The sequence below is a fragment of the Pteropus medius genome, unplaced genomic scaffold, assembly GCF_902729225.1.
Source record: "Pteropus medius unplaced genomic scaffold, Ma_sr-lr_union100, whole genome shotgun sequence".
NCBI classification, from domain to species: Eukaryota; Metazoa; Chordata; class Mammalia; order Chiroptera; family Pteropodidae; genus Pteropus; species Pteropus medius.
Window position 1 is genome coordinate 12,557 of NW_024351560.1, and position 19,070 is coordinate 31,626.

At 36.8% G+C, this 19,070-nt stretch overlaps 1 protein-coding gene across 1 annotated transcript; it reads right to left on the reverse strand.

The window, feature by feature from the left end:
- Positions 1-219: 219 nt before the first annotated feature.
- LOC120587035 (zinc finger protein 658-like) lies at positions 220-17,837 on the reverse strand. The gene is given in 8 exon segments (XM_039843643.1): positions 220-1,597; positions 1,673-2,560; positions 9,163-9,258; positions 9,555-9,681; positions 15,403-15,461; positions 16,019-16,231; positions 17,046-17,162; positions 17,618-17,837. Coding segments are annotated over 6 exon segments (2,625 nt in total). The 5' UTR covers positions 16,140-16,231; positions 17,046-17,162; positions 17,618-17,837; the 3' UTR covers positions 220-263.
- Between the last annotated feature and the right edge of the window lie 1,233 nt (positions 17,838-19,070).

Below are 19,070 nucleotides of genomic sequence, written 5' to 3' on the forward strand. Positions count from 1 at the left end.
TTAAATTAAAAAATCAACATCCACCTCCCTCCCACCCTTACCCACCCTCCACCTACACACACAGCCTTGAGAAATCTCATGGATCTACAAGATCCTAGAAACAGGGCTAGATCAATATTCTGACATAGCAGGCAGGGAAAAATCTAACAGCATTAAGTTGAAGGACACCAACAGAGGAAGGATAGAGATTGTCACTCAAAAACAGAAAGTGAACAGATCCAGAGTTGTCCATTACATAGATTCATATAAATGTACCACATAGCTCAGAAACTGGCTCTCTGATGTCTACTGAGGTTTGATTTCTGGGAGAAGGTTTTCCCACATTCATTACATTCATAGGGTTTTTCTCCTGTGTGAATTCTTTGATGGACTATGAGAACTGCTTTATAAAAAAATATTTTCCCACACTCATTACATTCATAAGGTTTTTCCCCTTTGTGAATTCTCTCATGTCCACTGAGGTATGATTTCTTGGAGAAAGTTTTCCCACATTCACTACATTCACAGGGTTTCTCCCTGGTGTGAATTCTCTGATGTGCTTTGAGGGCTAAATTGCGGGTGAAAGTTCTCTCACAGCCATTACATTTATAAGGTTTCTCACCTGTGTGAATTCTCTGACGTGCTCTGAGGGCTGAATTATTAACAAAAGATCTCCCACAGTCATTACATTCATAGGGTTTCTCGCCTGTGTGAATTCTCTGATGTATTTTGAGGGATGAACTATTGACAAAAGCTTTCCCACATTCATTGCATTTATAAGGTTTCTCCCCAGTGTGAATTCTCTGATGTATCCTGAGGACTGAATCACGGGTGAAAGTTTTCTCACAGCCATTACATTTATAGGGTTTCTCACCTGTGTGGATTCTGTGATGTGCTCTGAGGGCTGAATAATGGGCGAAAGATCTCCCGCAGTCAGTACATTTATAGGGTTTCTCCCCTGTGTGAATTCTCTGATGTGTTCTCAGAACACATATATAGGCAAAAGACCTCCCACATTCATTACACTCATAGGGTTTCTCCCCTGTGTGAATTCTGTGATGCGCTTTGAAGGTTGAATTATCAGCAAAAGTTTTCCCACATTCATTACACTCATAGGGTTTCTCCCCTGTATGAATTCTCTGATGTACACTGAGGTGGGTCTTGTTAGAGAAAGTTTTCCCACATTCAATACATTCATAGGGTTTCTCCCCACTGTGAATTCTCTCATGTTCTTTGAGCTGTGCAATTTTGGAGAACGATTTCCCATAGTCATTAGTTTGATAGGGTTTTATCCCTGTGTGTGTTCTGTGGTGTACTAAGACAGCAGAGTTCTTGTAAGATTTCCCACATCCATTGTTATCCTAAGGCTTCTCCTTATGAACTATCACATGTTCACTGAGGTTTGATGTCTGACAAAAAGTTTTCCCACATTCATTACATGCATAGAGATTGACGCCCATATGAGTTCCAGGATAATGAATAGGGTGTGAATTTGAACAAAAGGATTTCCCGCATTCATTGCCTTGAGTTTTTTCCCCTGAGCAGGTCCTCTGATGCTGAATGAGGTGTGCATTCTTGTAAAATAATCTCCTGCATTTATTACTTTCTCATGACTCCTCTCCTGTGGTACTTTCCTGATGTACACTGAGGGGTGAGTTTTGATGCAAGAATTCTCCATATTTATCAAATTTGCAGAATTTCTCTTCTGTTTGAGTTCTCTGATATACTCTAAGGTCTAATTCCTGGAAGAAGGCATTTGTACATCCATTAAAAACACAGTACATATCTCCAGTTGGTGTTTTCTGGGCTGAGCTCTGGCTCAAGTTTTCTTCACATTTACTTCTTGCAAAAGCCTGTCCTGGAGCAGCTCTCTGAGGTTGAGTAAGGGGTGAATTCTTACTGAAGTTATTTTCATTTTTATTACATTCATAGTGCATCATAACCATGTGAACTTGATTGTATTTCGCAGTGGTGGTTTTGTCACAGGATCTACTACATTCATTAAGATCAAAGCATTTCTCCTTTGTGCCGGTTCTCGCGTGGTTAAAGAGAGTTGCTTTGTCACAGTTTTTCTTAAATTCACAATCCTGACAAGATTCTTCTCCTATTAGAGAACTCTGAGCTGTAACACAGACAACAGTCTCATCGTGTGAAACTTTTCCAAACTCACTACATTCAGAAGATTGCTCCAGAGTTTGAATTTTCTGATGATCCTGCCTAAGACTGAAAGCTTTCACGTTTTTATTATATTTGTAAGACCTCTCTCCAGTATGAGTTTTCTCATGATTAATAACAAACTGTAACTTTTCACAGACATTCATGTAATTGGCCTTCTTTCTGGAACAATTTCTATCACTAATAATTAATTCAGAAACAAATGGTGAACTCGTTCTACATGAGTCACATTTACAAGGCATTTTTCCTGAAAAATCTGGAATCGAATCCAAGTTAATTCGTTTTCCTAAAACTTTCTGACCTTCTTTATTCAGTGTTTTGTTATCAATGAATATTACTACTTGCCACAATGGTTTCTCTTGTTTTTCCTGATTCCCCTCAATGTGGACATCAACCTTATAATATCCTAAAATGAGAAAAATTGAAAGTATCTTATGAACCTTATATTTCTCATAAGGAGCTTAAGGCCACGTTTTGTTATCTATTGTATTGTTTCTGGTAATTTTCAAAAGATTAGTAATTCATGCACAGAAACAGACACACACACTCTCCTCATCCATATCGTTTAAACAAAAAACAGCTATTATATTCAGTGCTGGCCAAGATGAAAAAATAAAATTAACAAACAAATGAAGATGCTACAAAATGGAAAGGTGGACTTTAGGACTTAAGAAATGGCACTACAGAGAATTCCAAGATTTTCTTTCTGCGTGCTGACCTGCTGGAAAAGCCTGCAAACCAAAGTCAACAATAGGCGGAGACTAAAAAAGTTCCAAGAAAAGCCTGTTCCTTCTAGCCAACGATCTGAGGAAAAGATGGTCTAACAAAGAACTGTTCTGACAATATCCACTATACTCAAGCCTCCCTACTTCCAAAAAAGAAAACAAAAGAAAAAAGAAAAAGAAAAAAGAAGACAAGATTCTTCTCTGTGGTTCTGCCATAAATATAAAGGATGTGAACACTCTTGCAAAATTTTCCGCCACGAGCCACAGCAAGAGCGCATAGAAATGGTCATGAAGAATCCTGAGAAATTCCCATTCAAAAGGAATTCTTGGACATGGTTAACAGCAGGCATTGCCAAAATTCCACCTGGAAACATATTCCTATCTACTCTATAAAATCTGCATAGGCAAGAGGAACAAATCTGTTGCTTTAGGGTACTCATGGCTAACTCAGAGCAGGTAGGAGAGAAAAAAAAGAAAAAAAAGAAGTATAGAAAAAAAAAAAAAGGCAGGAATACACAGTAGGCCCAATATTACAACTAGAAGAGATGAAGCAGTACTTGTGAAAACCATACCCTGAAAAACCAAAGACACAATATATTAAAAAGCAGCTGAATTCACATTATTGTCAAATGCATTTGAGTGTTCATAAAGACAGATCATATTCTGGGCTATAAAACAAATATTTATAAAAGAAGAGAAATCATATACAGTGTGATCTCAAGCCATCAAGAAATTATGCTGGAAATCGGGTGCGCAAAATTATTTGGAAAAATAAAACATATTTGTAAATTAATATACTTTCAATTAAACCATGGGTCAATGAAGACATCTCAGAAAAAAGTAAGATATTTTTAAGTAAATGAAATCTAAAACTGTTCAAACTATAGAAATTTATGAAATACAGCTAAAGTAGTACTCAGATAATTTTGTAGTTTATAGAGATAAATTTATAGTTTAAAATTATATACATTGAGGAAAAAAAGACCTTTAACCAGTTACCTAAGCTTTGAGAAACTATACGAAGAGAAGTGAAATATAAAGAAAGCAAAAGATAGAAAATAATAAAGATCAGAGGATACAATGAAATTGAAAACACTCAAACCAAAGCTTACTTCTTTGAAAAGATTTTTAAATAATAAAAAGCCAGTGGAGGAAAATCGAGAAGACACATTCTCAGTATCAGAAATAAATGCAAAAGAAAATATAACTACCAACATAATAGGCATTAAAAAGATAATAAAGAATATTAAGAGAAATTCGATGCCCATAAAGTTGATAATTTACATAAAATGTACACATTCCTTGAGAACAAAAAACTACTAAACTCTCTCATGAAGAAGAAATAAGCCAAATAGATCTATTTAAGAAATTGAATATGTGGTCAAGAAATATGTAATTGAAAAAGCAGCTCTAGGACTAGATGGTGTTAACTAGTGAATTTTACCAAACATTGAAAGACGAAATAATACCAATTTTACATAATCTCTTCAAGAAAATGCAAGATGTGGGAATATTTCCTAAGTCATTTTATGAGGCCTGTATTATCTTCATAACAAAACCAAAGACAATTCAAGAAAGAAACCCTATGTAATATTCCTCATAACATAAATGTAAAACTACTGAAAAACAGTAAGCAAAAGGACACAGTGCTATATTAAAATAAATAATAAATCAGGACCAAGTGAGATTCATCCCAAGAATGCAAACTGTTGCAACATTCAAAAAAATCAATCAATGTGATTCACCATATTCATTGTCTAAAGATTAAAACCACAATCACATCAATTACAGAAAAAAAAAATTCACTAAATTCAAAATCCATTCATCAACCTAATAAAAGGAATCCACGAAAAGCCTACAGGTAACATCACATCTAAGAGTGAGAGCCTGAATGCTTTAACCCTAAGACTCAGGAAAAGACAAGGGGGTTTACTCTCAGCACTTCTACTCAAGACAGCAATGTAAGTTCCAACTAATGCAATAAGGCAAGAATGAAAATGAAAGATACAGAGTAAGCCTACACAGAAAAATCACAAAATGATCTTTAAAAAAGCTCCTTGAACTAATAAGCGTTTTCAGCAAAGGCAAAATACAAAGCCAATACATGAAAGCCAATAATATACAAATAATAATCAACTGGAATTTGAAATCAAATACACAACATAATTTACCATAGCACCAATACACGCCACTTGGTATCTGTATGCTAAAAACTATTGATGAAAGAAATCAAAGAAATACTAAATAGAGAGGTACATGTTATTTAGGAATTAGAAAACTATATTTTTTATGCTGATTTTGTTTGATTTAGTGTCAATGCACTTCAAGCTGAAATTCCAACATTTTTATAAATATCAGAAGCTTGTTTTAAAATTCATAAAGTCATCTGAACATAAAATTCCGGTGGATTCAGTACTACCTGATGTCAAAAATTAAAAAGCTAGTGTAAGAAAGTTAATATGGTATTCGCATAAGGAAAGATATGGAGATAAATAGAGACGCCACAGAAATATGCAATCTCAGACATATAGAATGCAATCTCAGACACACACATACTGAAATGCAATGCAAATATACACTCATCTGTTTTCTAAGATCAAGCAAATGTTACTCAAAGGAGAAATGATAATCTTTTCAACAAACGCTGCTAGAATAACTGGACTCCCTTTTCAAAAATTTTAACTTGACATATAACTCATACTTTCTATAAAAATTAATACCAAATGGAACACAAAGTGTAAAATGTGAAATTTAAAAGTTTCTAGGAAAAAAAAAAATCACAGGAATAAATCTGTTAAGAGTTCTGACATTTCTAGACAGGACGACAAAAGCATAGTCCTTACGGAAAATTAAAAATTGTACTTTATTAATGTTAATGTTCAGTTTCAGCCAGACTTCTCTGAAACCATGCCAACAGAAGTAGAGCGCAGCTCACTACTGTCAAGTGGGGAGAGGTTCCCCACTAAACCTCCACTGAAACCCATGGGAGATAGAGAAGGTTAACACTGGGCAGGGTTGAGAGATCGGACTCTCACTGGCCTTCTGCTTGTACTAACCACCCTGTATTCCATTAAGTGCCAGCAATACTACCTCATCTTCATTCTTCTTTCCATCTTTCAGAATCTTATTGGTTTTTTATGTATAATTTTAAGTATTTAACTGTAGTTAGTGAATAGGAAAGAATGTTTATGCCATCATTCTCATTTAATGCTTTCTATCTTATTCTTTTCCTAAGCACAGTTATGAACATGTTTTCCTTGACATCACATAGACTATATCTAGTTCTGCTCTAAGCCACCTGAATCCGATTTTTTGTTTTGACCCATAAGTAAGTTTACCTCAGGATTCTTTACCCACTGTTCTGATAGGACAGTGGACATGTCAAAACCAATTGTCTATGGATCATATTTGTTTCCCTGAACTTTTTGTTTCACTAATTTATTAAACTATCCCACCTCCAGCTGCAAACTACTTAACTACTCAGAGCTTTACATAAATCCTTCATATCTAATAAAGCAAGTCCTCCCACAGTGCTCTTCTAAAGGGATTTAGTTTGATATTACATCTTTACAAGTATGTCTCCACATGAATTTTTATGGAAAAGTGCTTTTTGGTTTTTTTAGGATTAACTAAAGTTGCAGCCATTTCATTGCTTTATTCTAAGATATAGTCTATAATTTGTCTTCCAGTTGATCAATTTTAAATTTCACTTTTAAATTCTTCATTATTATATTTTTGTTATTGCTCTTGATTAGTTTCTTAATATAAATGAGACTACAAATTACCTCTGTTCACTAATTCAGCTATAACTAAAAGTTTCTAGTATGCACATTTATTTTTATTACTTTCTAAATGTCATGCAATTTTGAAATTGATTTCCTTCTTAATATACTGTTTAATAGAGATAATTTTCCAAAGTTCCATATCAAGGTTTTTTGTCTACTCATTTTATCATTACTTTCTACATTTATCGAACTATGTTGAGAGAATATTATTTGTGGTGATTCTAATTAGTTGAATTTATTGGTGTTTAGAATAAAACTATATTTTCACTGTCTTATGATAATTCCAAGGGAACTTGAAAGGCTTGTCCTTTAATTTCAGCATACACATATGCAACTATGTGGTCCACTTTAATACAAATATCATTTATATCTTCTATAGCCATATTTATTAAATATGCCACAGGATTTATTCTTTCATCAGATGAGGTACAGCAGGTCCTCAAATAAATTCCTTTCATTAAATGTCATTTAGTTACAACGTTGATGAGAAAAAAAAATCAATTCCCTACAAGGACCACTGTCTGTGTGGAGTTGGCATGTTCTCCCCACGTCTGTGTGGATTTCCTCTGGGTCCTCGAGTTTCCTCTCACATCCCAAATGTGCATGTTAGGTGAACTGGTGTGTCTACATTAACCCCATGTCTGAGTGCGCGTGGTGTGTGAATGCACCCTGAGATGGAATGGTATCCTGCCCAGGGTGGGTTTCTGCCTTGAGCTGAGCTGCGGGGATATGGCCACCTGAAAAACGGAACTGGAATAAGCGGGTTAGATAATAATGATTAATCTTTCTTAAATGTATGTCTAGCTCAGATTTACATCAATGGTAATATTAGAAGTGTTTTGGATCTTTATTTTGAAGTTTGGTGATGTTTCTGCCCTAACAACTCAGTTCTTCTTTATATCAGTGAAGACTGTAATAAAGGTGGTTTTATTACAGTTCATTTCACTTAAGTCAATTTCCAGGAACCTACTGACAACATTAAGTGAAGAATTATGATCTCATAATTCAAGCGAATCTTAAAGTCTTAGAAATTCATATTTTGTTTTATGATCATTGATATCATATTGCTTAGTGCAGCTATTCAAATACTCTTGCGCTATCAGGATTTCTTTAAAGATAATGAATTTATTGCCTAAATATAAACCTGAAAGATAACAGAATATTAGACCCTAAATTATTTATTTTTATTGACTTAACAACTTTACCATTCTTTTATTTTATAACCTTTCTAACATACTATTGAGGGATATCTTTTTTAGCCAATCAGTATGATTAGACAAAGGCCAAAAAGCACATGAAAAAACTGCTTGGCATCGTTAGTGATCAGGAAAATAGTTAAGGACTAAATTATGTCTCAGTCAAATTCATATTTTGAAGCCCTAACTCCCAATGTGACTGCATTTACAGATAAGACCTTTAGAGAGGTAACGGAGGTTAACGTGATAAAGGAGAGGCCCTATTTCTGTAGAACTGATATCCTTATAAAAACGGGAAGAAACATCAGACACCTTTCTCTCTCCATGAATGCAAAGAGGAAAGGCCCGGTGAGGACACCGTGAGAAGGTGCTCATCTGCAAGGCAGGAAGAGAGGCCTCACCACAAATCAACCCTGCTGGCACCCTCTTCTTGGACTTTCAGCCTCCAGAACTCTGAGAAATAAATTTGTTTTTTAAGCCACCCAGGCTATGGTATTTTGTTATGCCGGTCCAGCTGACTAATACAGAAATGCAAATCAAAACCTCAATGACATAGCACCTCACATCCACTCAGATGACTACAATCAAAAAGTGAGATAATTAAGTACTGGTGAAGATGTAGAAAATTTAGAACCCTCATATGCCATCATTAGGATTATGAAATGATACAGCGCCTTTGGAAAACAGTTTGGCAGTTCTACAGAGTTATCACATAGCCAGAAATTCCGCTCCTACCTATATGGTCAAGAGAAATAAAAGCACATGTCCATGCAAAAACTTGTAAATGGGTTTTACATCAGCATTACTCAATAACAGCCAAAAGGTTCACGGACTGATGAATGGACAAACAAATGTGGTATATCCAGACAAAGGAATATTATTTCGCCAAGAAAGGATGAAGTACTAATACATGCTACAATATGAACCTTGTAATGCAAAGTGAAAGAAACCAATCACAAAAGAACACATAATGTGTGATTCCATTGACATGTCCAGAATACCCAAATCTATACAGACAGAAAGTAGATTAGTGGTTGCCAGAGCTAAAGCGGCAGGAAATAAGGAGATAATAGCTAAAGGGCATGGGGTTTCTCCCTCTGAGGTGAAGAAAACTGACTGTGGTGTTTACATATATCTATGAATATACTAAAAGCCACAAAACTGTATGCTTTAAATGGGTAAATTGTATGATATGTGAATTACATCTCAATAAAGCTGTTTAAAAGGAAAAACGACTTTCGAAAGTGGTTCCCTCTAAAGTCTAACTACCCCAGGAGTTTCCTTCTGTCCGTGCTCACTCACCTGGGCACCTCTGGTTTGGGAATTCTTCCTCTAAGGACCAGGGCTCTTCACCTTGCTCCAACTTGAAGATCACCTGGGGTTTGGTAATGCAATACCCTGTGAACGTAACAATCCACAACAAAGACTTTATATATAGACCAGATCCACGTGCTTTTTAGATTCTGAAGGTGGAGAAAGATATAGCAGCAAGAGCAAAATGAAAGTACCCATTTGCAGTTTTCAATGGGAAAGCAATGACACAAACATCGTTTCTGTTTCTCTAAAGGTTTCAATTACCCAGGCCTCTTAAAAGCCTGAACAACATTAATCTCTACAAAGGGTCCATGTGTTTTGATGATTACAACAAAAAGGATTTGAATTCCAAGGGGAGTCACATAGTAAGACCTGCTCACCCATGGAGACAAAGTGGCTGCAGTTCTCCAGCATCACGTCTCTGTACAAGGTCCTATGAGCAGGGCCCATGTACTGCCACTCATCTGGGGTGAACTCCACAGTCACGTCTTCGAACGACACTGATCCCTGCAATGATACATTTTGTTCAAAGTTCAGAATTAAGTGACAAAGAAAATACCTTTGAGAACTACTATTTTCCTGTTTACTCTTAAGGCTCTAAAACAAATAGCTATAAAGAATGTCTACTCGTGCCCTAATTTGTCTTTAACTTTGGAGTTACTCAATTAGTTAAAAGGGTTTGTAATGTACTGTAATTCATTCATATATTTTTATGAAAAATTTCAGTGTAAAGAATTCCTACAACTCTTCTACGTCCCGAGGGATTACCCTGGGTAGTCTAGAGAATTCTAGAGAATCCTAAGATGTTCAATCCCTCCAAGGACATCAATACCATAAATAATGGGAGCCAAGGAAACAGTACATGTAAGTTGTGGAGATCCCGTACATGATTGAACTTATGTATCAATAAACGTATAAAGATATATAAATCTAGAGCTCATGGAGAACAAAGGATGACTTACCTAGGAGATGGAATCAAACAGACTAGTATGAGAACACTGCCTACACTGAAGTAACAGCGACAGATATAAATAGAAAGATCTAATCAGCAGAAGCAGTAACCAATTAGCTACCCAATCTAGCAGTATGAGCAGCTTCTTGAATGCTGGTGCCAAATACCGATATTTAAGACATACAAAAAAAAATATCTTAGAAGTTTTCATGAGACAGACCTGTTCATGTTGCTACTGACTAGTCTGTAGAACAAAAAGCTGGAACTGTCCCTTAAACTACGCATGGTTTTAGAACACAGACGGGTGCTCTAGGACAAAGACAAGCATTAAGGAGACACTAGCAATTTAGGTGGTCATGGAAATTAACAGAAGCAGTCAGACAACAACTTGAGCACATAGGGATTGGACAAAAAAAAAGTACCAGAAACAGCATCTGAGGCACCGTGAATATTAAGGAGGCTGGCAGAAAAAGTAGAGGCCACAAAGCCAGAGAAGAACTTTTCTGAAGGTAATAATGGAATCATGAGGGAGTAGAGTATTGAAAACTGAAAAAAGAGAAAGTTTCCACAACAAAGACTTTAAAGGGGGTGGGAGGAGGGAGCCGGGGGAGTTGCCGTTCAATGAGTATAAAGTTTCACTTGTGCAAAATACTAAGTTCTAGAGATCAGCTGCACAACGTGATGCCACTAGTGAATGATACAGCACTGTACATGTAAAAATTTGTCAGGAGGGTAGATCCCATGTTAAGTGTTCTTATCGCAAGTAAACAGTAGAAAGAAAGGGAAGTAGATTAAGAGACAAGAGGACAGAAACACGTTTTTTTCCAGTATTATGTATCCGGTTATATCCTCACTCATGTCTTCGGTATGACTGAGTGAATACCTTCTTTGTGTGAAGTTCAGAGCCAGTAGCTGGGAACTTAAACAAATGAATAAAAGATGAGGAACTCCCCTCATTAAGTTTATCTTAATATAAAAAATAAAATAAAATTTAACTATATTTTCCAAAACTAAAACATTAGTGAGAAAACTGTTGTTTTTTATTCGTTTCTGCCAATCTCTCTAATATGTGACTTAATAAACAGCTGGATAAAAAAAAATTAAGCTAACAATGACAGAAGTGCAAATGGTGAAGTAGGAACCCCAGAAAATTCTCTCTTCCACAAAAACAATGAAAAAACTGGCGAAAATTATAGAAGTTAACAAAGATAATTTCTGGAAGTATACAAGAAAATTGGCTGAATCACTCTAAGTATAGTGATGTTGTATCATTTTAATATACCCTGTTCCCATCCCTCTCAAACTCTGCCACAGTTTGAGAATCCACAGGCTCCAACCTGCAGCCTGGCAACTACATGATGGGTTGTAGTTCCATCAAAGTATCATTGCCAGAAAAACTGTCATCATTTGGGCTGTTTGGTAGTTCGATGAATGACCCCACTACAAGGATATCTTTATGTGTGCTAATTTGGAGCTCATACAGTGTGTGAAAAGTCTTATCCTCAGAAGCATCTGGCCAAACATTTAAAGGCATTTGTTTAACTTATGTGGTGGGTATTAACTGAAGTGGTGGATAACAGCAGGAGCAAACAATGGCCTGATCGAGAAGCTTAAAATAGGAAATGCTGAAGAATGAGATGGCAAAAAAAGATTTTGAAAAGCTCTGATATACTCCTGAGAATCTAAAAGGCTACCCACATGCATAGAACTATGTATAGGCCCAGGGCTGACGGCATGCTCAGGAAAGACATGGGAAAGCCCTAACCTCTAGGTGACTATGAGGTTTGGCATAAGAAAGAAGTAAAGGCCACTACAGGCTTATAAACTGCCTGACTGAACGTTGAAGGAATGCCTTCACATGCACAGAGCCCTGAAGCAAAGACTGGGAGACTACTGGTTCCAGGCATTTAATGAAACTTCTGAAGAAACTTCTACTGCTACAGACCACAAAAAATATAGGTTCTACAGAATTAGTTCAGAAAAGTCACTGAACAAATAAATATCAAGGATGATCCCTATGGAGGGGAGACATTCTGATTTCTAGAGCTGCCTCATCTATGTTATTTTAAATGTCCAGTTATCAACAATAACAACAACAACAACAACAACAAACTATTAAACAAGGGGGAGAAAAAAAGAACGTAAGATCCATATGCAGGAAAAAGTATAATCAAAAGAAACTGCTCCTAAGGAAGGAGATGTTAGACTTCCTAGGAAACAACTTTAAATCAGTTGTTTTAAATATGGTCAATGACCCCTAGGAAAGAATGTCTAAGGATAAAAGAAAAATATAGGAATAATATTTCACTAAGTAAAGAGTATCGATAAAAAGGAATCAAAGAGAAATTCAAGAGCTGAAAAGTACAATAACTGAAACAAAACTTTCACCAGGGGAGTTCAATAACAGATCTGAGCAAGTCGAAGAAAGAATGAACAAACTGTATAATATGTCTGTTGAAATTATGCAGTGTGAGAAACAGAAAAAATGATGAAAAATAACTATGAGATAGCATCAAGTTTACAAGTCAATGCATAGAGTCCCAGACAAAGAGAAGACATACTCTGAAAGAGTATTTGAACAAATAATAACCAAGAAGTCTCCAAATTTGATGAAAACAATCTACACATACCAAAAACTCAATGACCTTCAAGAAGCATAAACTTGGAGTAAGAGAGCCACACCTGGGCACGTGATAATCAAACTGTCAAAAAGACAAAAAGACAAAAAAGTTTTTGAAAATCTCTGATATACTCCTGAGAATCTAGATGGCTACACACATGCATAGAGCTGTGTATAGGCCCAGGGCTGACAGCATGCTCAGAAAAGAAAGCCTTAAGTTGTCACCTCTAAGTAACTATGAGGTTTGGCATAATAAGGAATAAAGGCTACTGCAGTCTTGTAAACTGCCTAACTGAATGCTGAAGGAATGCCCTCTCATGCACAGAGCCCTTAAGGAAAGATGGGAGACTTACTAATTTAAGGAAATTTCTGAAAAAATTTCTACTGCTACATACAAGAAATACAGGTGCTAGAGAATTAGTTCATAAAAGTCATTAAACAAATAAATTTCAAGAATGACCCCTGTGGAAGGGAGACATTCTGATTTCTAGAGTTGCCACACTATTTCGTTTAAAATGTCCACTTATCAGCAACAACAAAAAACTCTGCTAATCAAGAAAAAAAAAAAACAAGAAAGCAAGATCCATATGCATGAAAAGGTGTACTCAACAGAAACTGCTACTGAGAAAGCAGATGTTGGACTTACTAGGTAACAACTTTAAATCAGCTATTTTAAAATAGTCAAGAATTCGAGGAAAGAATATCTAAAGGCTAGAGGAAAATGTCAGAACAATATTTCACAAAGTAAAATGTATCAATAAAAGAAACTAAACAGAATTTCAAGAGTTAAAAAGTACAACAACTGAAACAAAACTTTTCCCTAGAGTTCAACAACAGATCTGAGCAAGTGGAAGAAAGAATGAAAAACTGTATAATATGTCCATTGAAATTATGCAGTGTGAGAAATAAACAGAAAGAAAAAATGATAAAAAAAAAATAACTACTAGATAGCATCAAGTTTACAAATATATGAATAATGAGAGGAGAAATAGTCTGAAAGAATATTAAAGAAATAACAGCCAAGTCTCCAAATTTATGAAAAACATTAATCTACACATCCCAAAACTCAACAAACTTCAACTAGGATAAACATGAAGTAAAAATGCCATACCTGGACACATGATAATCAAACTGTCAAAAAAGACAAAGACGTTCTTGAAAATAGAAAGAAAGAAGTGACTCATCACGTACAATAGCAGTAACAGCTGGTTACTAATCTGAAACCATGGAGAAAGCAGTGGAATGTCAGATTAAAAGTGCTGAAAGAAAAAGGTTGTCAACCAAGAATTCAATACCCAACAAAACTGTAAAAATTAAAACTTTTTGAGATAAACAAAAACAGAATGTGCCAAAAGCAAAAATGTCCTGCCAGAAATAATACAGGGAGTGGTTCAGCAAATCTTTGCAGACTGAAAGTAGATTAGTGGTTGCTTGAGGCTTGGGGTGGGGAGGGATAAGATAATGGGACGGGATAAAACCTACACACTTTTTTTTTAAGGCGATGAAAAGGGCCTATTTTGACTACAGTGATGTTTGCCCATATTTGCGAGAACACCTTAAAAAATCATATATTACACTGTAAATGGGTGACTAGCATGATACATGTATTCAATTGCAATAAGCACACCTTAAAAAATTGTATATTACATTTTAAATGGGTGACTAGCATGATACATGATTTCAATTGCAATAAAGCTGTTTTAAAATAAAAAATGAAAGAGGATGAAATCATTACAAAACATTAGAAAAGATTTAAGGGCCAAGGATGAAAATGCGGATAAAGGAAAGAAGGTGACTCTATGAAGATAGCAGCAAGGGAAAGACAGAGCCAGTGGAGGTGCCACAGACACTAAAAGAGAAACTTTTCAGAAGGACAGAGTGAGAAGTAGAGGCAAGAGACACAGTAAAGTCAAGTAAAGAAAGGATGAGAAGAGATCTAGTGAGTTTGATTATAATCAAGTCTGTGGTCACGAGGACACAGGCAACCGGGCTTCATGCAGAGGTTTGAAGTATGAATGTAAAGTGTTGAAATATTTGAAAGAGAACAGCATTTTAAACTGCTGAGTAAGTTGAATATCATAGGTATTCAAAATATTTATGTAATTTTAAGGATATTCAGTTTATTCTTCAGAAAATGTCTTAATTCAACCCCTATGTCTGAGTTTCCGAAAGACAGTATTGACCAAGTTCACATTCAGCATTAAGTCTTCTGCTTTTATTGTAGAACAAGTAGAGGCAACATTCTATATTAGTTTAAGATTATTACTGGAAAGTTAACTGGAACACCTATTTGAAAACAACAAACATATTTTTTGTCATCAATCTCTTTACATTCTACGAAGACACTTTGCTTTATCTTCTCACTAATGTCAGCCGTTAAAGAAATACTGTCTGACACTCTGACATGGATATCATGAACTACAGAGATACATTTGGAGCTCCAATTTGGCAATTCCTTACTGAATTCTTTCCTGTAATACCAGAGAATCTGCATATATTCAAATACCACCACCCTTGCCCTGCTATTCATCTGTATTTCTACATCTTCTCTGAATGCATGTGATCCATTTCTATTTCTACTTCCATGTTAACAAAGAGACACTTAAGTCCTTATAAAATCCATTGTAAAATAAACGGGTTATTCAACTGAACTCACCTGAGCTATGTTCATTTTCTGCTGCTCCTGGAAGAAGGTTAAAAACTGTAAAGGTTCCACTAGGGAGGAAGAAAAAGAAATGGGGTCATGAGAAACCTGGCTGCTTTACAACTCCTATATTCATGGCTTTGAATATCTCATAATACCAGCAGGAGAAAAGGCTTCCCTATGGAATAATGGCCCCTTGAGAAGGAACAGGAAGAACCACACAGAGGCAGCACCGTCTGAACATGTGCATGTCTTATGGGGGCTTAACCTTGCATTTTCAGAGTAAGGTAAACTGCTTTTTGTCAATCATATAACAATGTATGCCCTCCTATGACCAATTAAAACAAAAATTTTTTAATATGTAACTAAAATAAAGGATGAGTTAAAAAAAAAAATTCAGGTACCACATAGGTGAAACCTTCTAATTTCATTAAAACTAGTCTCAAAAAACTACTCAGGCTGGATTGTTCATCAAGTTCTTGTTGTCTTTACACCTTAAGAATTTGCACAGAAAACTCTGAAATTAAAATGGGATGCTTTATGCAAGAAATATATTTTTTAACTTTTTGTTCCAAGTTGTTTGCAGTTTCTAAAAAAGATCTCTTAATAAGATGTTTATAGTACTTACCTGTGTGAGTAAACAGCACTGTGTTGCTGTTTGGTTCTACCCAAAAATCTTTCATTTTTGGCCCGATATTTTTGGGCTCCCAAAAGGTGTCCAATATAAAAAACTTTTCTTCTACTATCATTTTGTCATCTCCATGTTCAGGAAAGAGGGAGCATCAGCATAACTCTAAATGCCACATGTAGTGATGCACATGGTATGAGAACAGCTCAGAATCTGGAAGAGTGGGGACAGAAACAAAGAAAACATGGTGCTGTTTAGGATTTCATCAGCTCTGCTGGATACACCTTCCCTGAACATCATCTTCACTAGCCATCCAGTGAAGTGCTTTTCTCTGCAGCCTGACAGTCACCCATCCCTCTCAACCCCAAGCTGGTCCACAGATTCCACTGTCACACAGTCTGTGGTGGCTTCTGGACATGGAGGCTTCCGGACGTGGAGGCATCACCAGGTTTTACTCATGCTACTCAGGGATCAAAACCTGCTTCTGGTGTTGCAAACCAGGACCTGCACCTTTCCAGCAGGGATGAAGGGTTGTTCTTCCAAGTGGCAGTTCGTAGGGCTCCTCTTTCCGGACTTAAAAGAGTTACTCTGCACCACGGAGGGGTGGGATCTAAGCCTGAGAAACAAATTCACTTCATTTGATACCTTCATCCAACACTCTAAACCTGACCTTTTGGAATTCACCAGAAATGTACTATCCAGTACTATAGCCATTAGCTGCACGCAACTACTATACCTGAAGTGTAGCTAGTGCCACAAATCAAAATAATATTTTGAATGTACTGAATTTAATATCATCAGTAGAATTAACTTCACCTCCTTTCATTTTTACTGTTGCTACTAAAATTTTTTTAATAATATTTTTTGTATTATATTTGCATTATCTTTCTGTTGGCCCAAAAATGCATAAGAATATCAGACTGGGCCTTTGAGGATGGAGACAGCCTGGACAGCGCAGGAAGGTGCAAGCAGCTCAGTATGACCCAGAAGCTATGGAGAAAACCCACAAATCCCAGGATAGACTTACCACCTGATTAGATTCTGTCCGCATTCATGTCACAATCGTATCTCTGGGAAGTTGAGGGCAGACAATTCGGTTAACTGCTCCAAAGGTTGCAACTCTAGATTTGGGTCAGGGAGGATACTAGGAAGAGCAAGAGAGAGTAAAATCTATATTTGCATCCTACCTCTGTCACCCACCAGCTTGTGCCCTGGGGTATAACATTCCGCCCCATGAAGGTCCTTTCACCTGAGGAATGTCACGTTTATACCGACAAGTAGGTTTTTGTGAGCGTTAAATGAAATAAATGAAGGGAACAAAGTGTTTTCTGATAGCCCTTTACATAGTGATTACAAGCATCTGAGAAAATGTTTTGCAAACGATACCTTAATTCTCAAAAGAACTGCACGAATCACCATTAGTAAGTAGCCTCACGTTCATCGTGAACGTCATAAAGATGCAGTCTCCTCTCGCCACCTGCACTCCCCGCACCAGGCCTCAAGGAGCACCCTCTCCACATCAGGACTCAGCCCCACCGGCGCCGCGGGATCTGAAGGGGCGGACCCCGTAAGCACGGACTGGGGGAAGGGAGGGCCTACCTGACCGTCCGCTGGATTTCCCGTTCCTGCACCCCAGACAGACGCCTATATGACCTTCATAGGCCCAGTGTTCTCACCGTGGGCAGGGCAGCGCAGTCTCCGCAACCGCACACACCCAGCGACCTGATGACCGCGAGCCTCTCAAGCCAGTCTGGGCGGACCGAAGGCCCCGGGACTGGAGTGCACATGCGCGGAGTGAGAGCCGAAAAATCTGTTCCCAGAGGGCTCCGCGGTAGCCCCACACCTTCAAGACTACATTGCCCATGAAGCCTTGGGAGCGTGGGACGTAATTTTTGAAGCGTTTTCGCTTCGTTAGCCAGTTGGAAGACGTGAAAATTGGACCTGACCCCAGGAAACTCTTGAATACCAGAGACTTGGGTTTAAAATTCAACATTAGAGCCTAAAAACACACTGCAAAACGTGGTTATGGATCAGATCCTGGTTAGAAAAACAACAGCTGCAAGAGACAATTGGGGAAACATGACGATAAATAGATATTAGGAATATTAAAGAAAATTGCCATTACCTTGGTTAGTGAGATAATATTTGGAGGTATAGGAAATTATTTTTTGACGCTACCTAATGAGATAGTTAAAATTATGAAATCGTGTATTTGCAATTTATTTTTAAAAATTAACCAAAAGAATAAGAGAAAGCAAATAGGGCTTACTCATTAAATCTGTGTAATATGTGTGTATGATGCTCATTGTACTATGTCTGCTATTCGGAGTGTTTGAATTTATTTTTAATCCGTAATAAAAGACTTGTGCTGGGTGGGGAAGGGCGAAAGGAGGTTAGGGAGTTTAATGCCACTCCAGAAGTGTACCTTTTAAAATCAAGTTGCCAAAAGAAGTAAAGGTGCACACAAGTGTCTCTTTCATAGCTATGAAATAGAACACATACGACAATGTGGTGCCAGCATTACATCAAAAGAGGAACATCTGTGACCAGCAGGGCGGGGGAGGCAATAATCTACTTTGGTTCAAATTATACAAGTCATACATGAAAGTATATACAATCGGAAATAAGAAAAATATTATTGCGTCGATTTCGCATTTCCATAGGTAAACTTTCTTTGAAATTTAATATGTGCACACATCAAATTGAGACATATGGACAATAACATAATTATGCTTTCTAGTAGACTTTTTGAGAAATTTTAAGCTTACGGAATAATTGAGCAGAAAGCACAGAGTTCCCATGTACCCCTCTCTCATCACCCCACACAGTTTCTCCTGTTATTGACATTTACATTAGTGTGGTATATTCAGAAAAAGTAGTAGATGATATACTATTACTAGCTAAAGCCCATAGTTTACATTAGCAGTCACTCTGTTGTACAGTTTTATGAGTTTTATCAAATGCATAATGTCATCTGGCATGATATCCAGCGTTACATTATCATACGGAATAGTTTCACTGCCTACAAATCTCCTGTGCTCTTTATTCAAAC